The sequence below is a fragment of the Balaenoptera acutorostrata genome, chromosome 8 (assembly GCF_949987535.1).
Source record: "Balaenoptera acutorostrata chromosome 8, mBalAcu1.1, whole genome shotgun sequence".
Lineage (NCBI taxonomy): Eukaryota > Metazoa > Chordata > Mammalia > Artiodactyla > Balaenopteridae > Balaenoptera > Balaenoptera acutorostrata.
In genome coordinates this window covers 31680433-31701021 of record NC_080071.1, presented here as the reverse complement: position 1 = coordinate 31701021, position 20589 = coordinate 31680433, and the positions used below count along the sequence as shown (strand labels likewise).

The 20589-nt window shown below is 42.7% G+C and overlaps 1 protein-coding gene across 1 annotated transcript in view; it reads right to left on the bottom strand.

The window, feature by feature from the left end:
- The window catches only part of MYO3B (myosin IIIB), a 108807-nt gene that overhangs the window by 6839 nt on the left and 81379 nt on the right, over nucleotides 1-20589 (bottom strand). The window contains exons 16-20 of the mRNA XM_057550943.1: nucleotides 16121-16232; nucleotides 15028-15190; nucleotides 13606-13686; nucleotides 10859-11046; nucleotides 588-772 (exon numbers count right to left, since the gene is read on the bottom strand). Coding sequence (XP_057406926.1) covers nucleotides 588-772; nucleotides 10859-11046; nucleotides 13606-13686; nucleotides 15028-15190; nucleotides 16121-16232 — 729 coding nt within the window. The remainder of the gene's footprint in view (nucleotides 1-587; nucleotides 773-10858; nucleotides 11047-13605; nucleotides 13687-15027; nucleotides 15191-16120; nucleotides 16233-20589) is intronic.

Genomic DNA, 20589 nt, shown 5'->3' with positions numbered 1-20589 from the left:
CTTCTCTTTCCATACAATGCTAGCATTAGCGTTAAAGGTCATATTTTTAAAAATCGTAGCTTCTTCTTCAAGCAGAAGTCCAGGGAACTTCAAACTGAAAAATGGGAGGATTCTAATATTTTTGAAATGTTTGAAAACCACTGATTTAGTCCAATTCTCTCATTTTACAATGATGGTAATTAAGGGAAGGCTTAGACCAGATACCCAAGTTTTAACTTCTGGTCCACAGTGTTCCTTCTCCCCCATGAATGTTCTCAATATGTTCCAGTGTCAGGACCATAGAAAGATCTTCCTGAGAAGCTAAACTTTCAGAAGGTCTTAAGGTAAATCAGAGAGAAACATGTCAGCGTCTGCTCTAAGAGGATGGGTGGAAGGGAGACAGCTGGTACAGAGAGCTGCAACTAGACCAGTTTCCCCAGTGAACAGGTAACTGGGCACCCAGGACAGCTGCGGAGGGAGGGCTTGAGCTTATCTCCGTCTACTCTCCCCACTTCTGTGAAATCACAGGGTCCCCTGCAAGGCTGTCCCTGAGTTTAATCAGCTGTCACCTGTAGGACAAAAAAGAATGCCCGACACAGGGTCCATACCAGGTGATCATTTCCAGCTCTGCAATCTTCTCTGGAGTGTCCACAAATACAGGACACCCATCCCAAACCTCTAATGACCTCACCTTTGTGGTCGCCGGGCTCACTGCAGTCTTGAACCTGGGCAGTTCCCCTGGTGCCCCCTGCAACGGTGGGGTGTAGATCACAGCTTTGGCCTGAAGGGCTCCCTGTGGAATGAAACAAAACAGAATCTTCTCTAGGTTATGCCCTACACCTAGACGAATTACCAAAGTGGGAGATACAGTGTGGCTAGGGAAACCCACACTTTTCTTACCGTTTGAGGCTCTGAGGTGATGAATCTCACCCATGGGTTTGGTGTTGTTTTGAAGATTTAATACAGTGTGGTTGTGAAAGGGCACAACTACAGGAAACAGGAGAATTAGTAACTGTCTTGGCTGGACTCCCTACTAGCTTGGTGACATTGGGTAGGTTGGGTAACCTCTCTGTCTCACTGATTGCGTTAGTCAAATAGGGAGCTGGGAGACAAACAGAGGTCATGCATGTACCAGGCCAGGGCTCCTGGTTTGACAACTGGATGGCTTTCCTGTTGCCTTTCAGTTTCCGCCTGAGAGTAAAAAGAGAGACAGGTCTCCTACTTCCCTCCAAACGTCTGCTCTAGGGCAGGCCTCTTTTGTCATGCAGGCCTGTTCACTGACCTTTGTGGGTCAACGGTCAATTACTCTGCCATGGAAAAAACAGGCTACACACAATTCTTAGTCGAGGAATGTCACCACTGCAGCTTTTCATCATCCAGTTAGCTTACTTCGTGTTGATGAACACCTGAATACTTCTCTACCAAGACAGCTGATGGCTTGGGTGTAAAGGTGCTAAAGCGATGTTCCCAGCTGTCCCACGTCTTCTTCCATGCTCCACGACCCTCGAGGTCACAATGGGTTGAAGATGTCCCAACATCTCAGACCACCTCAAGTATCTGGAGAGACCAGGTCCTTTCCAACTGGATCCCTTGGCTTTAGAAGAAACCATCCTGCCAGCGGGGCCTCCTCTCCACAGAGGAGACCGTCTTCGGGCTCCTCCCTTAGGCATCAACCTTAACTCTGTCCTGTCTCCCTTCTCCCTGGCCTGTGATGTAGACCCTGTTTCCTCTCTCGTCTGCACCTCCTCCTAAGTGGCTGTTTCCAGCTCTGCTGACGGTGCTTCTAGATATACCATGTTAGAATATTTGGGACCTCTGACCTTTCTCCTTTTTTATTTCCTCAGATGTGGTTTTCTTCATGCTGTCCCTCTCCCTCTTTCTGGATGGCTCTCCTGCTTCAAGCATTGCTCTCCCACCCAGCCATGTCTCTCCATTCCTTTAAGGAGGCCCAGTAAACATTCCCGTGTTAACTAATGCCGGCTAACTCACTATACTTAAGGAGGCACACACAGTCCCTACCCTCATGGAGCTTGCATTCTGACACAGAGAGTGAGAATAAAAAGGGATATCTACCTGGAACCTCAGAATGTGTGACCTTACCTGGAAATAGGGTCTATGCAGATGTAATTAGTTTAAAACGAGGTCCTACTGGATTAAGGTGGGTCTTAAATCCAGCGATTAGTATCCTTGTAAGAAGGCCATGTGAAGACACAGAAAGACACAGGGAGAATGAATGCATGTGACAACAGAAGCTGAGAGTGAAGTGATGGGTCTAACAAGCCGAGGGATGTCAAGGATTGCTAGGACCCAGAAGGAGCTAGGAGAGGGGTATGGAAAGGATTCTCCCTCAGAGCCTCTAGTGGAAACCAACCTCAGTGATACCTTGATTCTGGGTTTCTAGTCTCCTGAACTGTGAGAGAATAAATTTCCGTTGTTTTAAACTACAAAGTTTGTGGTCATTTGTAGCCCTAGGAAACTACAATAATATGAGAAGGGGGAGCTGATGGATGTTAAAGGTTTAACTAGAAGAAAGAGGAGAAAAAGATCAAGTATGCGCATTTAGCTTGAATTGGCTAGCAAGGTGGGGATGGGGTGGTGGGAGAAAAACTAGGAACAGGAGCTAGGAAAATGGCCATTATTTGTATTTAACAAACACAAATGTATGAATTATGATGTTCCATTCATTGTCCTAAGCCCTTTATAAAAATTAACTCATTTAATCCTCATAGGAACTGTAAAAGGTAGAGACCACTATTATTCCCATTTTACAGCTGAGGAAACTGAGGCACAGGGAGGTTAAATGATTTTCCCAAGAAAGTCACACACAGCTGGAGAATGGCAGACTCAGGGTTCAAACCTAAGCAGTTTTGCCCTAAGGTCTGAATTCCTAAACATTACAGGGTAGAGCCCAGTTATTTTAAATATTTAAAAATGATAAACCCCCACTGTTCTATTTTTTTTATTTACAAATGGAAATAAAATTCAGACTATTTCATTTACATGCCTGGGCCTTTAAGGGTCCCACAGATTAGCTGCTGCAGAAGGAGGCTCTGGCCTGGTGTTTGATGACCCACCCAGAGGACAGACCCAGGGATTATTTCCAGCAGGGACACTGGGTAGGTTTCCTGGTTGCTGATCTAGGCTGGGTAAGCTTTCCTGCCTTCACCATGGACCTGGCAAAGGTGCCCACTGTACCTGGCAGAGAGGGCGCATAAAGATGAGGCACAGAAGCCCAGCCTTCCCCTCCTCACCACTGCGGGCCAATGGCGCGAGGACCCTGTGGTTTCTGGCTGGAGTGACAGCTGGTCAGCAGCCATCTTATCAGAATTTAAAGAGGCCAACTTGTTGGAGGTCCAACAGGCAAATGCCACCAAAAGCAGCACAAAGTCGAATTCTTAAAGAATAGAATCTCATTGACACTTTCTTTTTTTTCCCTACAGCTGCCATCAGAAACCCTGGCCTCCATCTCCACCACACAAAACAAGCCTAGTAATTTTAGGCCTATGAGAGCATTTTCCACCTTGATTCTTCACTACTTAATTCCAGTTATTATTCCGGTCAAACTTTGACAGAGTTCAGAGACAGTCTTGTCTGATAACTGCTTTCTCTAACTTGGAGGCTAAGGAGGGAGGCTTTCCCTCACCCTAGAGGTCAGTTTCTTGCCTATCCTGGAGCATCACTGAGGAATTTCTCTTCCATTCCAGCTTCTAGGGACTGCTGCTCTCTTCTCTCCCGACTCCCAGCAGCCTCAGGTTGGATTCATTTCTTATAATTTATGCCCTGCCTGTTTCCAAAAAGGACTGGGGGGAGCTTCATAGATCATTTGTTCCTTGTGGCTGTGTTAGTTGGCTCTAGCTTAGTACTCCTCTCAAGCCTGTGGTAGGTGTGTTGGTCCTGGTTCCATCTGAGACTGTCCCCCCTTGTTAAAAAGTCTGTATTTTTAGAGCAGTTTTAGGTTCACAGCAAAATTGAGGGGAAGGTACAGAGATCTCCTCTAACCCTCTGCCCCCATACATACACAGTCTCCCCATCATCAACATCCCCCATCAAGTGTACATTTGCTACGATCGATGAACCTACATTGACACATCATAATTTCCCATAATTACCCAAATTGCATAGTTTCCATTACAGCTCGCTCCTGGTGCTGTACATTCTACGAGTTTGGACAAAAGTATAATGACATGTATCCATCATGATGGTACCATACAGAGTATTTTCACTGCCCTAAAAATCCTCTGTGTTCCGCCTATTCATCCCTTCCCACAGCTCCTCACCCCCTGACAACTACTGATCTTTTTACTGTCTCCATAGTTTTGCCTTTTCCGGAATGTCATACGGTTGGGATCACACAGTATGTATCATTTTCAGGTTGGCTTCTTTCACTTAGTAACACGCATTTAAGATTACTTCATGTCTTTTGTGGCATGATAGCTCACCTTTTTTCAGCGCCGAAAACTATCCCGCTGTGTGGATGTACCACGGTTTATCCATTCACCTACAGAAGGACGTTTTGGTCGCTTCCAAGTTTTGGCACTTAAGAGTAAAGCTGCCTGAATCTGTGCAGGTTTTTGTGTGGACACAAGTTTTCAACTCCTTTGGGAAAATACCAAGAAGAACGATGACTGGATCATACAGTAAGAGCATGTTTAGCTTTATAAGAAGCCGCCATACTCTCTTCCAAAGTGGCTGCACCATTTTGCATTCCCACCAGCAATGAATGAGACTTCCTATTGCTCCACATTCTCACCAGCATTTGGTGCTGTCGGTGTTCCAGATTTTGGCTATTCTAACAGGTAAATAGTGGTATCTCACCGATGTTTTAATTTGTATTTCCCTGATGATATATGATGTGGAGCATCAGACTGCCTTCCTCTCTTTTTAAGGGAAAAAAAGCCAATATTTTTATGTTGTTTTTGTGACCAACCCCAAAGCATCCAGCAGAGTATAGACAGGATGTTCAGAATGTTTGGGGGGAAGGACAGCAGATCGGGAGTCAGGCAGTCTGAATTGCGGGAGGTTTCTTAGCCACAATCTGTAAAATGGGATAAAATCCCTAACCTACCTCTCAGGGTTACTATGATAATTACAGGAATAAGGTTAGTGGAAGTCCTTTGCATGAATATATGAATTGTAAATTGCCATGCAAAAAGTATAAGATGTTATAAAAGTAAGCATTTCTATTGGTTAATCAAGAAGGAAACAACTCTTACCTCTAGGATCATTCTGGCTTCTTATAAAACAAAGTTATTTACTTTCCTCTAAATTTTTCTTAAAAAGACAAAGTTCTGAAAGTTTACAGTAGCTTTATTCATAATCACAGGAACTGGAAACAAGTGTCCTTTAGCTGGCAAATGGACACAACTGTGGTACATCCACAGACCAGAATTCAGCTCAGCAATGAAAAAGAACAAACTACTGATAAATGTAACAACACTGATGACTCTCAAAAGCATTATGATAAGTGAAAGAAGCCAGACTCAAATATCTACATACTATATGACTCCATTTATATGACATTTGGGAAAATGTAAAATTACAGGGACAGGAAAACCATTAGTGGTCACCAGAAGCTGGGGGTGGGGAAGGGATGGACGACAGAAGGGGCATGAGAGAACTTTTGGAAACATTCCTTTTCTTGATTGTGGAGGGGGTTACCTGACTATATGTGTTCATCCAATTTTATCAAACTGAGTTTTACTCTGTATAAATTATACCTCAATAAATCTGACTTGCAAAAAGTTACCAGAATTTTAAAAAAATAAAAGGATAAGTCCTCCTTATCCTCAAACTGGATTGTTCCTGGACAGCAGGATGCAATTGCTTCTAACCCACTAGGAGGAGAGTCTGGTGAGCAAAGCCTTGCTGTTGACGAGGGACCCTTCACAACCATTTGCATCACTGACCATAGCTGGTTTTGACACTAAGCACTTGGCTCAAAGTCTATGAAATTAGCAGGCTCTGGTCGCTTGTACATCTCACCCGTCACAACTTTATTGATGAGAATGGCTACCAGCTGTCACCTCTGCCTCTGCCTCTGTGCTGGGTGATTCAGACTTCATGGCCACAGCAAATCAAGCCGTGATCCTGCAATGGCTCTTCATGTTGGGGTTTGAACTCTCGGCCAAATGGCTGTCGCTCAGCTGGTACGTTGCCAATCACCCGTCACTGTGGGTTAAATGTGATTGGCTCACCAACATCTTCCAACTCTTCAGACATCTGAAAGGCGACTTGCTTTCCACACCAGCAGACAGCAAATCTGGGTGATATTTAACTCCTGGATTTTAGAATTTCTGACTTCTGGAAGGAGGTGAGGAGGAGACTTGCTATTTTACAGAACAAGTTGCAAAAGGGCCTCAAACCCCTGAGTGGGAAAAATGATGTCAGGAGCGCACCACCTAAGTCGGAACAATTTTGAGGTCACTGAAAAATGTATCCACACAAATGAACCAAGCTCTCAGCATGATGGAGAATAGCTCTTGATAAAAACAAAACCACCTGAAATCTTTCACATGCTATTGTTGTATTTTAATTTTTCTCTGTCAGGTAAGCAAGACATAAGTCAAAATGTGGAAAATTCTCTCTTTTATAAATGCTTTATTGTAATTGTATTTGAGATTTGACAGGTACTATTTTTTTTTTCTCCAAAAGTGAGAGAAATAGTTTCATCTTTTTGAAGTTATAACATTATTATTCTAATCATAGAAGAGTATTTCACAGACAATTTTTTTCCCCCTCAAGTTAAGTTCATACTTAGGAAGGGGGAACAGAGAGGAAACTAACACTTACTGAATATCTGCCATGCGCCAGGTCCCATGCAGGATGCTTTGTGCATATTATCTGCTATCATCTTCACAACAGTCCTGAGAATTAGACCTTGACGAGCCTCACTTTATAGCTAAGGAAACTAAGGCTCAGAAGTTAAGTAACTCCCCCCAAACCATATGACAAATGGTGGTATAGCCAGGATTGGAAGTCAGTAGTTCTGACTCCGAAGTCCACATGCTTAGGATGGTATATAAAATTCTCCCCAAAGTTTGGACTGGTACTCTATGTCCATGTGCCATATCCAAGATGGAAACCATCTAGTAGAGCATGTTCTACTAGAAAGAGCATTGGGTAAAGACTCAGAAGAGGGCTCTGATACCAATCATTATGCTCATGTAACACATAAGGGGAGACAACTTATGTAGACTCTCTGTGCTTCTGTTTCATCTGTTTAGGGGGAAACAAAATCTGCCTTTGTACACACAGGAGTCTTTTGAGGAAAAAAGCCTGATAATTCTTGCCATGGCACAGTTAGTTTTTCCCCTGAATGTTTCTTTACTGTAACTTGGATAGAGCCCAATAACTAATAAGGGTTAGAAAACGTGATACCACATTTTATGATTCTATGTGAAAAAACATTGACATAAAGGCAACTCGAGTGTTTTTGACACCATTATTAATCAATTATTACTGATCATAAAGTTGTTGCTTCACTCAATGCTGAGGTGGTAAGGATACCATTTTGGGCACTGCCTTTTTGCAGCCAGATTCTAGAGCTCTACATGAGGTCCATAAAGGAGGAAGCGATTCCAAACTGAAGAGGTTCTATCCATGGGCTTGCTCTGAAATTTAATCTTGAGTCCTGGGGTGCCAACTGCTGCACCAAAGTTTCACCTTGAGCATTTCCATGCCATGTCAGTATGATATCAGGCACAGTGGACTTCAAACCCACTTTGGCTTTGCAGCTTCTTCTCTGTGCATTAGGTGAATAGTACCCTACCCTCTGGGTGTTTAATTCTAACATAGGCAATACTTTGATTCCATAGCAAAGGACATGCCTTTGCATCACAAGTTATTTCATGGCAAGAATTCTACTGCCTGTGCCCCTTGAGGTTTGGCAGAGCCCATTTCTCGACAGAAACCTTGAAGCCACGGCCAGGCCTCCTCTCCGCTATAAACCACTTTCATGAAGCCATGCTTCCGGGGCTCTCTGTATGTCCTGACCCTGCTCACAGACAAGGCACATTTTCCCAAAGTAAATCACAATGCTTGTCCCCCCAAACATTTCCCCCTCCAAAACGTTATGCCTGTGGTTGTCAGAAACCAGCCACAGACCTTTATCTACAGAGAGTTAGAGAAAGGCAGACAGTGCAAGTGGACTCAGCAGGACCCTCGTGTAAGCCTGAAGGGCACCCTGCCTTTGGTTAAGCAGAGCTTTAGAAGACAGTGGAGCCAGTGTGAGTTGACAGTTCACCTCAAGCTCAGATGCTCCAGTTAATTCTTTCCCCTAGATGCTGCTTTACTCTTGTGTGGAAATGGCCTAAAACACCAGAAAAGGATAGGCAGCTGGCTCCTGCCAAGAAGAGTTCGCAATCTGTCTTCTCTCACATCTTGAGGGGTTATATTTTTTTGTGCAAAATGACCAGGAATCTTTCTAAGAGATAGAAACGGAGTGAGTAAAGAAACGTTGGAATAGAGGTAGAATGACAAATAGAGATGCATAAAGGAGTGACAAAGGGCAGCTTGTTTTCCTTCTGTCTGTTCAAAGTGGACCTTTTCTCTCGATGGTACATTCGCTTGACTTTCCTCTACTGTTTGGCTTGTGATCAACAACCTGCTTATGCACAGATTCGACAGACTGAAAAATATCTACCTAATTATTTTCACCTTCAAGAAGCATGGGCCATTTTCAGTGTATATCCTCAGCTATATTTTATAATGATTTTGACTCTTTGCAGTTTTACAGAACTCCCTTCCATTGAATGTTGACATAATATAGAGGACCTGATTATACAAACAGCATCCATTTGAGGGAGAGAATGTTTTTTAGCCCTCTGTATTGAAGATGGAAAATTTGAGGCCCCAAACGAAATCCTATTGTTCATCTTGGTAGTAGCTCCAACATAAAGCAGGTACTTAAACAGTAGTTGAATAAGTGAATGAAAGAAAGAAATTTCCTAATTTAAAATATAGTTGTCCTGTGCACCTAGGGATATTTCTGGAAATCTCGTTCTAGGAAATTATTGTAGCCACCTAGTCATTGTCAACCCACCGATAATGCTAAAGGAACCAGCCCTTCAAAGTTAGAAAAGAATAGGAGGAGGTCTTACCCTGAGAGAGATTTAAAAGTTCAGGCAGTTTTAAACACTAAAAACTTGGTTCCGACATGATGTAGGGGTCGGGTTTCTAAAAGAAGTTAACCTGGAGGAGGGGTAGAGCCTGTCTGGATTCTCTGCTTGCTTTCCTCTCTGGAAGCTGCATTCAAAGCAACTCCCATTGGCTGGAGTCACATGATGCGCTGCCCAGAGGTTCCAGCTGCAGCTGGTTTAAAATGCCTGCTCACAGGCTTAAGGAAGAGGCCCCCTCAGCCTCTGCAAGGTTGAGGCTGCCGCTCCAAAAAAGCACTCCCCGCAAAGGGCATCAGAGGGAGAAATGGCCATAGATTTTAGTGTTGTTATCTCCCGGAGGACCAAGGAGGGGAGTAAGTAGGAAGCTGATCAGAGGACAGAGAGAAAGAGAAAACGACAATTTCCACAGCACTGAAGCAATTAGATGAAAAAGTGCTATAAACCAATGGGCTCTTCCTGCTCCAGGGGTGGCTGCAGAGAGAGACGGGAAGGGAGGCTGGAAGAGCCAGCTCCTCCTGGATACACTCTTTGCACTTCCTTCCCAGCCTCTAGGGCTCCAGTGTCACCTACTTGAGGCTTTTCCCCTGTGACATGGGGAGCCCAGCACTTTGCTCTCGCTTAAAAAAAGATTTTGAATTAGAGGAGCAATTTTTGAAAATCGTGCTTTCAAAAACTTAAAAGACTGAGACACTGTAGATATTTTTTACAATTCCCTGCAGGTTGTTTGTTTTGATAGTATTTACTGAGGAAGGTATGCAACTAAAATGTTGACAAAATCTAGTTATATCCACTTTCTGAAACTTAAGAATTCACTTAAAAAAAATAGATTAGTTAGGTGACTAATAAGGACCTACTGTATAGCACAGAGAACCCTACTCAATACTCTCGAATGACCTATATGGGAAAAGAATCTAAAAAAGAGTGGATATATGTACATGTATAACCGATTCACTTTGCTGTGCACCTGAAACTAACACAACATTGTAAATCAACTGTACTCCAATAAAAATTTAAAAAAATAAACACTAGAAACTCAAAAAAAATATAGATTAGCGATGGGATGACATACAACTATTAGTTTTTACTTAGAATACCCCATGTATCTGAACACTAATAGGTGCTCAATTATTTTTCTGATTAAAAAAGTACATTTTTAAAATTCTTTGGTGTTTAAAGGAGTGTGTTTTCCTATGGTAAGGGCCTATTATCAGCATTAATCAATAATAGAAACACAATAAAGCATGCCGCTTCTCACCAAGCTGACATTCAAAGTGGTTTCCCTCCCTGCCAAAAAAAGAAACTGATAAAGGATACTTTTGCCCAGATCCCCAGCGAGCTCTCTCCCTGCAACCCCACACCTCACAAAGGCCCTTTATTGCCGGCATAATGTTCTGCACACAGGAAACGTGTGCGCATGTGCCGGGCGTGTTTTCCCGTTTGTTTTCTCTTCCAGCCTTGCTCCCTGGCTGGTGAACAGTTTCGGGGCCCACAGAGAGCTCGAGACCACCAGCTCATGTATTTGAAAGGCATCTGTTTATTTTGAAAATGCAAATGTGGCCTACCTCAAAGACTGACAGGCAAGAAAAGACCCACGGAGCAAAGGGAGAGGTTTCCAATCCGGAGCCCTGTCCCTCCCTGCATCACACCCAGATCACCAGCTGTCAGAACCACTTAAACAAGCTCCAGGAATCTGAGCGGAGGGCCCACAATTCAAATGAGGAGGCTCATCTCTCCCAAGACTAGCCAGGCGGATCGTTCCTCACCTGCTTTAAAGTACTGATGAGGTCACTTCCAAAAGGACCCTGGGCCTTTGAGATGGCAGCTCCTAGGCCGAGGACTGCCTGGAGGAGGGCCCCGTGACAGGGACACCGGCCTCCTAACAACAGCAGCCCGGTCCTGGGGACGGATTCCTGAAGAAAGCCCGGGAAGGTTAATACCTCGACTTTGATCTCTGTCAAGGCATACCAGCAAGAATTAATTTACATTTCAGATGAAAAAGGTTGACAGCATGAAAAGGCATCTTGTTTCTGGTATGTGAATGTGCCGTAATAGATCGGGAATTCTGAAAGGAAGTTCTGAGGAAGCTAAAGGGATAAGCCGCGCGGCTGCTTTTATTGGGAAGGAGATGAAAGGAAAACAAATTTCAATATGTGCTGCTCTGTAGCAACATGTAGGCCAAATGCTTCCTAAATTTCAAGGGCTGTTCTTTTAAAACTATATAACATAGCTTAGCAACACGATGAAAAAAAAAAAAAAAGACTATCGGCCAGAACTTGAAATATAAACAAACACATAGCACAGAATCTAAATTTCAAATGGAATGATTTGTTGAAAAAATAATAAATTACAGAATAACCTTAGAAAATATCCAGAAACGGTTGCATTATGATAACATCCCTAAGCCGCTTCTGCAGGCTTCAAAAGTAAGAGCACCCCTATGTTTGGGGCTTGTTCTACTTGAAATGTCTCAGTGGCACGTAGAAGAGCTTGGAATGAGAGGCTTATGCTTTGGGAAGAGCACACCCCGAAACAGAGACTTTGGAATGAGTTGCTTTGCTTTTTAGATCAACACATTGCCTTTGACTCTAAAGATAAGGAAAACATTCTCAAGTAAAAGTAAACTGCCCATAAAATTGCAAATGTTGTTACCCTATCTAAGTAACTTTACTACTAACACCGAACCAGCACCTCAGTTCCTGTCCATGGTGTTGGCTGAAGGGCAAAATGACGCTGCCTGCTTTTGCTCTGGCTGCCACACTCTCCTGCCAAGAGGGCAAGGTGGCGTGAGTACCACCCTCAATGACTACATGTCCGCCCAAGCCCCTGCAGACTCGGAAGCTCCCGATGCCACTTGATAAGCAGGAACGATGGCTGCCAGGCTAAGAAGGGGGGTGCTTGCAAGGTTAAAAGAAAAAAACAACAACAAGAGGAAGCTCCTTAAAGAAATGTGTTCTCTGTGGTCCCATGAAACAAAAGTACCCTCCCATGGTACCTAGCCCATAGGTGCTGCACTGAAGAGATGCAATCCTGACTGTCCTGATGTGAGGAAGCTGCCCACTTGTCTGTTTTTATGCAGTGTTCACTTGGCAATAACAAAGTGCAAACAGGGAGCCCTCTAAAGACGATTTTCAGAGAGAGAAAATTTGATTTATGATCCCACATACTTTATTTGTGATCAGTGGCTCAACAATATATAAGCTCAAAGTTTATATCTGAAAATGTATGTTGGGCTTTGGGCCAAACGGCAAGATCAGTCCAGCAACCTCTCTTAATGGCGGGGGCAGGGGTGGGGAGTACTGTGTGTGTGTGTGTGTTGGGCAGTGGGGAGGTAGAGAAAAAAATGCACTTTGAGTTGTCTTTCTTAAGCTGCAACTAGAATTGCATCCTTCTTCCTGATGCTTTGAAGTTGCAGAGCTTAGAATTCCTAGGGGATGGTGTTAAAAGTTACACATTTGGATTTAAATGACACCCCTTCCTCCCAGATATTTTGGTTTTGAATGAAGTCGCCAGGTCTTTACCGGGCCAGAGAGTTCTGAGGAGTGTCCCTGGAGCCAGGCTCTGGGCAGGGACCTCCTCGAAAAGGTTGCAGCTGTTTTATTTAAACGTTTGCTTCATGCGTGGCAGAATCTGAAAGCCTGTCCCTCTCCCTGCTGCTGAGTCCACTGGACTGGCCACTTCTCTCTCATTCTGTCTCCGATTTCTTGTGCTCTAGGAGCTCCTGGTGTGCTCTGTGGCCTGTTTCTTCCAGAGCCTCATTTAGGCACATACAACTCCAAATGACAGAGGGAGCCGGGCCTCGCAGCCGCCGTGGGTACTGCCATTTGCAGAAGAGCAGAATGACCTGGGAGCCAGGCACCAGAGCTCGAGGTGCTCAGGCAGCCACAAGCTGAGCCACAGTGCCCTCACCCTGTAGGGCCCAAAGGACTGCCTTAGCCACATACAGGTCTGGGTGTGGGAAACTCAGTTAGCCCGGAAAGTCCCTGAGCTGTTCCTATCTCTGTGATACCAAGAGACAGGTCAAGCATATAATCAGAGAATTCCAAGGTTGGAAGACGTCTTTTAGACCTTTTTAGCCAATGCTCTTGTTCACAGACGAGGGACGGGTGACTCCAAGAGGGAAACGGATTTGTTCAGCTGGCAGTATGCAAAGTGGAATCTACCCAAACTGCCTGTGAACGAATTCTGGCTCTGCCACTGACTAGCTGTATGATCATGGACAAGTTACTTCACTTCTCTGTGCCTCATTTTCCCTCTCTTGTATTCCATAAAATTTGGAATACAAGGGTACCTACTTGGAGCCTCCTTAGCCAAGTATGGCATGCAGCCAGTTCTCACAATTATCACATGGGGGGGTGTGCATCAGAACAAGCACTAGAACCCTCCCTCACTACAACTCTTGACTCCTGTTCCAGTGCTCCTGAATTATTAACATTTCAGCTTTTTGAAACGCATATGAACTTAATCACAGAATATTTCCAAGTGGACACTATGAAAATGATGTTTTAATTACCTGCTTGAATATGAACAGCAGACTCACTCCTTCTGTTGCTTATTTTCTTAAATTTCCTCCGAGCATCATATCCTCTCCAGGCTAAAAATATAAAACCATGTGCTAGGAATGACATTAATTTAAGAATGTGCCAGAGAATTGATATAAGCTGTTTTCCCTCCAATCTATTACCCCTCTCCTCCTCCCTCCTACTTTCTCACTGAACAAAATAAGCAGAGCTACGTGAGTGATGGTGGGGAAGAGGGGCCTCTCTGTACTCTCAGCTTGGCCTCCGAGATGCTTCTTGATAAGGAGTTATTTTGGTTCAGGCAGTGAGTTTCCAGAACCCTCTGGACTCCACTCATGAATCACTCGGGACCCCTATCCAGGTGAGGTGGGTCCCTGTCATTGGAATCCATGGAGGAAGCTCTGTCTTCAGGACTTGGGGGGTGGGAGAGGACTGCAATAGCCCAACCCACTCCATATTTTTTACTGGGAGGAAGGAATAAACATGAAAGTTGAAGGAGAGAAAAATAAATAATAATGATTAGTAGCATCACAGTTACATCTGGTGCGGGTGGACGATGTGCAGAACTGTGCTCAGGGAGGGGATGCATGTGACAGGAAGGGAAAAGGCACGGGAGGGAAATGGATGAAGAAAAGAAGAGAAAGAAAAAGGGGACCTGGGGCAGGGGGCGGGCTGTTAAGTCCTTCAGACAGAGAACCAGGGCACTGAGCCGCCACCAGGAGCATGATGGGCTCTCCTTTTTGTTCCCGCCCTGAGCACCACAGCTCTCCAGTCGCTGAGTGAGGTCATGAAGTCCGGAGTGGACATAACCCAGTGATGCTGGGTTATGAGAATACAAAGGAAGTCATCTACTGTGTTCAAGACCTGGGGCTTTCGCAACCACTCGAGATAGCACAGGAGCTCAAATGCTGTTTGTACTACAAATGACACACGTGTGCGCAAAGAGGCACTGACTGGGCTGGGCGTATGACAGAGTCTAGTGATTTGTTCCCTTGGTTTACAGGCTCTGTCTGGGGTAGAAAAGCCTCCTGGACACGGCAGTAGCAATTCTGATGCTGAAAACCTGGTAATGGACCTGAAGTGTATATGATGTGGTTCATCTGGGAGCTGAGGCACACGTCTGTGTGATTTGGGTTTGACATCCATCCACTGCTACCACCTCTATCTTGCCTCAGGTAGGGATGGCTTGTTTGCTTACCTGGAGGTTAGGGACCATGGTGGTCTTGCTCACGGCTATATCCCCAGGACCTAGCACAAGGCTTGGCCTGCAGTAGATACTCGATAAATATTTGCTGAAGCCAGGAAGAAAGGAAAGAAGAAGGAAGGAATGGAGGGAGGAGAAGGAACCACCGAGAAGAGCAATAGGAGAGTGGCCTCAATTACTTAATGAAATGCCAAGATTCAGGACCGTTTACCTGACTGGATGGCAACGGCCCCCTTCTCTCTCTTCTCTCTGACTCTTTTATATCTCCTGGCTCCAAGCCACCCCTTGACATAGGCCTGCAGCACAGCCACTCTGCCTATGACTTCCCGCAGTAGCAAATTTAACTGCTCAACATGGTAATACTTGAGAAAAACCTGAAATGAGACATCAGTTTCAGCATTACGTGTGGGCTCCCAAACAGAAATTCACTCTGCTCCAACATATTCTTAACGTAAATATTAAAAGCATCATCTAAATAAGATTTACAGTGACTTGATTTATGCTAACATTACTGACGTCTTGGAAGCAAATACAATTCCCCTTCTAAGGTCGAGCCTATGTGGGACTATTGATATAAACAGACGATGAAGTTAACAGGGTTTTAGGAGATCCTAAATGTTCTCCAGGCCAGCCTCAGTTTTGCCATGAGTTCCATTTTCTCAGCTTGATCTCCTTCTCCACAGCTCTGATGGAGGTGCTAACCAACAAAACTGACCCACGGCCGGCAGAAGTTCGGAGGGACTGGGGCCTGGATGACCCACAGTGAGCTAATTATTTCTGCCGAGGGGCAGCAGTGTCGCCATCCACACTCAGGCGAAGGCTGGCTTTGTAGGCCAATTCAGAACGAACCATAAAAACCTGGGAGCCTGCAGGGACATGATGCTCCCCCGAATGAAAAGCTAGACATGATGAGACTGCTAATCAGAGTGGGCAGGAAATATCACGAGTCTATTAAAAACGGACAAAACTATAAAAGATACTCATTGTCATTCGTATGATTTGTGTATTTGCCTGCGGTGCTGGAATAAGCAGCATTGAAAAAGGGACATTTAAAAATGAGTTCAAAGATCTCATTCTAGAAATGCTAAATGGTTCTCACTACATGCAGAACAGGAGGCAAACTCTCCTCCTCTGGTCCCTGAGGTCCTGGGACTCCTGACCCAAGACCAGCAAAAATCACTGTTAGCTTGGGGTCTTGTCTGCTAAGCTACACAATTTACAGAGCTATTCAAATCACTGATAAGAGACAAAGGTTCACAGCAGAGCAACTCGAGTGACAATCTAAACAACAAAGAAAGAACTACCTTTGTTTTTCCCAGCAGCCAGTGATCTAATCTGGACTTTTCCAAGATAGCGACACAGCTCTCTTTGCTAGCAAGAGGTGTTTGATGTGCTCTGAATGCCAAATAATAATACCTACAAAATAAAAGAGTAAAATAAAGCATTTTTAGTCACCATTTGATTCAGTATAGTAGAATTACTCTGGGCCCATTGACATATCTTGTTTTTTAATATCAAATATTTCTTGAGCATCAATAATAGTGTACTAGGTAGTGGAATATATATAATTCATGCTTATTGGCTCTTTCCTACTTTCATATTTTCTGCTATGTGTATTTTCCTTTTAATATTGCTTTGTAATTCATATTCAATACATACTTGGCATCTTTTGCATGCAAAATCAAAGTATCTAATCCTTTAAAAAACTGAAATTTAGACAGCTCTCCTAGTAAAAGTCATCATTTTAAATGTTAGTATTACTATTATAAAAATAATTTGTCATCTTATTGTATAAAATTTGACTCTGCTTTGAAAATCCCATCTGAAGCAATATATAGATAGCAAAAATGATCATAGCCTAATATGATTAATTTTGTCTGTTAAGCTACATGTCTCTCTCAAGGTAAAAAGTTGGTGTGTTTTCTTGAGACAATCACCAAAACCACATTTATCTTCCTAAATTACTCATTTTAATGAACTTCCATACTTCCAGATGAAAGAGTTTCTGGGTAGATTCAAAGACCACCAAAAGGGTTTTTCTCTCCTTTTCTTTCTTCTTTCTTCTCCATAAATATATATATATATATATATATATATATATATGTGTGTGTGTGTGTGTGTGTGTATATATGTGTGTGTGTGTATATGTCCATATATATGTCTATGTCTATGTATATGCATATATATGTATATAATGTTGAATACAGTATCCTTTAGAAAACTTTACCTTAGTTTTCCTTTTAAAAACTTTTAAGGATCTTTCCTCTGCTCTTTGCTGCCATCTATAATTAAATTCAACTGCTTGGAAGTTTAAAAATAAACTTAATTTCCTTGTCAGAGGATTTTCCTGTCATTCCTCAGAAAGGGTGATCTGTTATTTTAGAATAGACTGACTCTATTATTTTAGACTATTTAGAATAAAATATCCAGTTAAAATATAGAGTTGTTTTTACTTTTTAAGAAAATCACCAAAACATAAAATATGTCCTTTCCTCCTGCCAAATATTCCCACGTCTTTCTGTTTATGGAAAAATAAACACACCTGATTAACACTTGAGCCATTTAAATTTATCTTAGTGCTACAAGACTGTTTTACAAGTTAGGATTGAATGCTGAATTTGCTGAAAACATTTGCATTCAGAGATGCTGGGAATGATTCCAAGGCTCTGGGTCTCTGTTTCCACCTTTGAGGAGGAGGAGCAGTGCTCTCTCAGAACCCCTGAATGGTGGCCAGGGCCATGCTAGGTCATTTGGCCAAGCCCAGGAACCTGCTCACAGCAGTTGTCTTCTGGAGCTAAGCGGGAGGAGGGACAGCCAGGAGTCAGGCTTAGGTCTGGGCAGTTCGTGGCATCAGCACAATTCTTCAGCCTAGTTTCTTCAGCCTAGTTTCTCCAGGACTGTAGTTTCAGTCATGGCTTCTTGGATTTGGATTTGACCAAAGCAAAAAGATTGTGTCCTAGAGTGCATGGGGATGGTGGGAATAGATGGCAAATCTATAGGGGTGAATGTCTTGGGAAAGCTGAAGTATAGATAGCTTAAGATGTAAAAGTCAGTGGTAACACCAGGACGTCCTACTCTCTTTCCTTTAGGCCTGGCCATTTAGAACATGGGCTCCCTTGGCTTTAATCAGCCAGGCTTGCTCAGGATGACTGCTCAACACTATTGGTGATGAAGTATTTAGAGAGAATCTAATGAATCACCAGCACTGCACAAGATATAAGAAGATTGCAAGATATGTTCTAGCTCTCCATTCAAGGATTTATACTTGTTTTTTGAGCAACCATGGATGCTTCTTAGCAATTTCTAATTTCTAAATAAGCAGAATGTATCTTGAACTAACATAAATACTAGAAATTAACTTTGATTTTTGACTCTTCAACCCAAATCTTTTAATTTATTATGATGCTAACATTCATATCTGGCTTAGTTCAGAAAGAGATGGATAACAGTTATTGCAAAGATGTGAAGGTTTCAAAAAATATTGAGGAAACATGTAAGTGATATGCTTACAGGAATCAGGTCAGAGAAATACACAGTGTTTCCTCCACAGAGTAATTCTGTATTCTAGCAGATACCATGGTGGGGGGTGTGGGGTGGGGAGGAATTTGGCTGAGCTTCTGTGTGCTTCAATATAAGGGCAAAATTGAACGGCACCAAGATAAAAGATCTGCCAGCAAGGGGACATCTTTTGGAGAAGATCCATTCCACCCACTTCTTGAAGCAGCTTGATGAGTTAAACAAACAGGAGATATGCAACAGCAAAATAATACATGTAAAGATTTGTCTTGAGGGTCTGGACACTTGAGAGCATTGTAAAGACCAGTTCCGCTCTGAGCTGTCTCTGTTGGGTAGAATTCATCTCTCAGATGGGAGTTTGAGCCCTGAGTTAAGAATGAGAAAGTCTCTGTTTCTAACCGTAGCTAAGTCACTTACCTCTCTGTACTTGAATTCTCATAGGTGGCAATGGGAACCAAATAAGTGGTTCTTAACTCTTTTTTTTGGTGTGGGGGGCAAGAATCTATGAAAATCTGGTAAAAGCTATACACATCCTTTCTTAGGAAGATGCTCTTGACACAACACATTGCATACAATGCCAAGGGGTCCACATAGCTCCTGTTGGCCCTCCAAGGACCTAAGAGCTCTTCTCTCCTTCAGAACTCTATGGCAAGTGTTAAATTTCCCAAGGCCTCATCATTTTTTTAAAATTATTTTTTAAAAATTATTATTATTACTATTATTTTTTTGGCCATGCTGTGTGGCTTGTGGGATCTTAGTTCCCCAACCAGGGATTGAACCCAGGCCCACTGCAGTGAAAGCGTGCAGTCCTAACCACTGGACTGCCAGGGAATTCCCACATTATTGTTTATTAATAAAACACATTTCTGTTCTTGATCTTGTGGTAGATGTGGGTAGTGTGTTCATTTTGTAATCATTCATTGACTGGGTAAGGCCTCATCTTATTAAATCACATAAGCTATTAAAATAGTAAATATCCAGTTGAAAAATATCTCTATTCAAAATGTTATTTAATTTTCTGCCTAAAATGTCTTGTTGTATGGAATGCAGACTTTTCAAGGAAGAGTTTTAAAATACAACAGGCAAAGTGGTTTGTAAAGTGCTAGTAAAAGCAACGGGCAACTAGAGACACATCCTTCTTCATTCAAACGCTAGAATCATAAACTGGAAGGATCTGTACGATCCTAGGATATACTAGTTTTCTACTGCTACATAACAAATTTAATGGCCTAAAAAGTAGACATTTATCATCTCATAGTTTGTGAGGGTCAGGAATTTAGGAGCAGCTTATCTGGCAATTCTGGCTCAGGGTCTTTCATGAGATTACAATCAAGATGTCGGCCAAGGGTGCAGTCATCCAAAGGCTTGACTAAGGCTGGAGGATCTATTTTCAAGATGGTGCAGCCACAAGGCTAAGGGTAGAAAGCCTTAGTTCCTTACTGGCTATTGTCAGGATGCCTCTCAGTTCCTTGGCACATGGGCCTCTCCAGAGGACTGTTTGAGTATCTTCATAACATAGAACATGACTTCCACCAGAACAAGGGATCCCAGAGAGAGAGCAAGAAGGAATTTGTAATGCCATTTATGACCGAGGCTTAGAAGTGATACATCATCACTTCTTCCATATTCTTCTATTCGTTAGAAGCAAGTCACTAAGTCCAGACTGCATATAATGAGAGAGAATTTAAGTTCTACCTCTTAAAGGGAGGAGTATCAAGTGATTTGTGGACATATCTTTAAACCACCACAAAGAATCTCTCTAGATCATCAAGTCTTACCAAAAAATGCACAATATAAAGATAAAATAAGTTAAAAGTAAAAGAAGAAGATATACCATGCTAACACCAGTCAAATTAAAACTGGACTGGCTATATTAATCAAACAAAGTAGATTTCAGAGCAAAAATATATTACCAGGGATAAAGAAGTTTATTTCATAGTGATAAAGAGGTCAATTCATCAGAAGAACCTAAAAATTTGAAGCATTTTTGCACTTAAAAACAAAGCTTGAAAATACATGAACCTAAAGGTGTTAATACTGCAAAGAGAAATAAACAAATACACAATTATAGTCAGAGAATTCAATACCCTCTTCCAATAATTGATAGAACAAGTAGGCAAAAAAAAAAAAAAAATCATCAAGGATATAGAAGGTATGAACAACCAACTTAACCTAATGGACATTTATAGAAAATTCCAGGCAATAATAATAGAATACATATTCTTTTCAATTACATACAAAACATTTACCACAATAG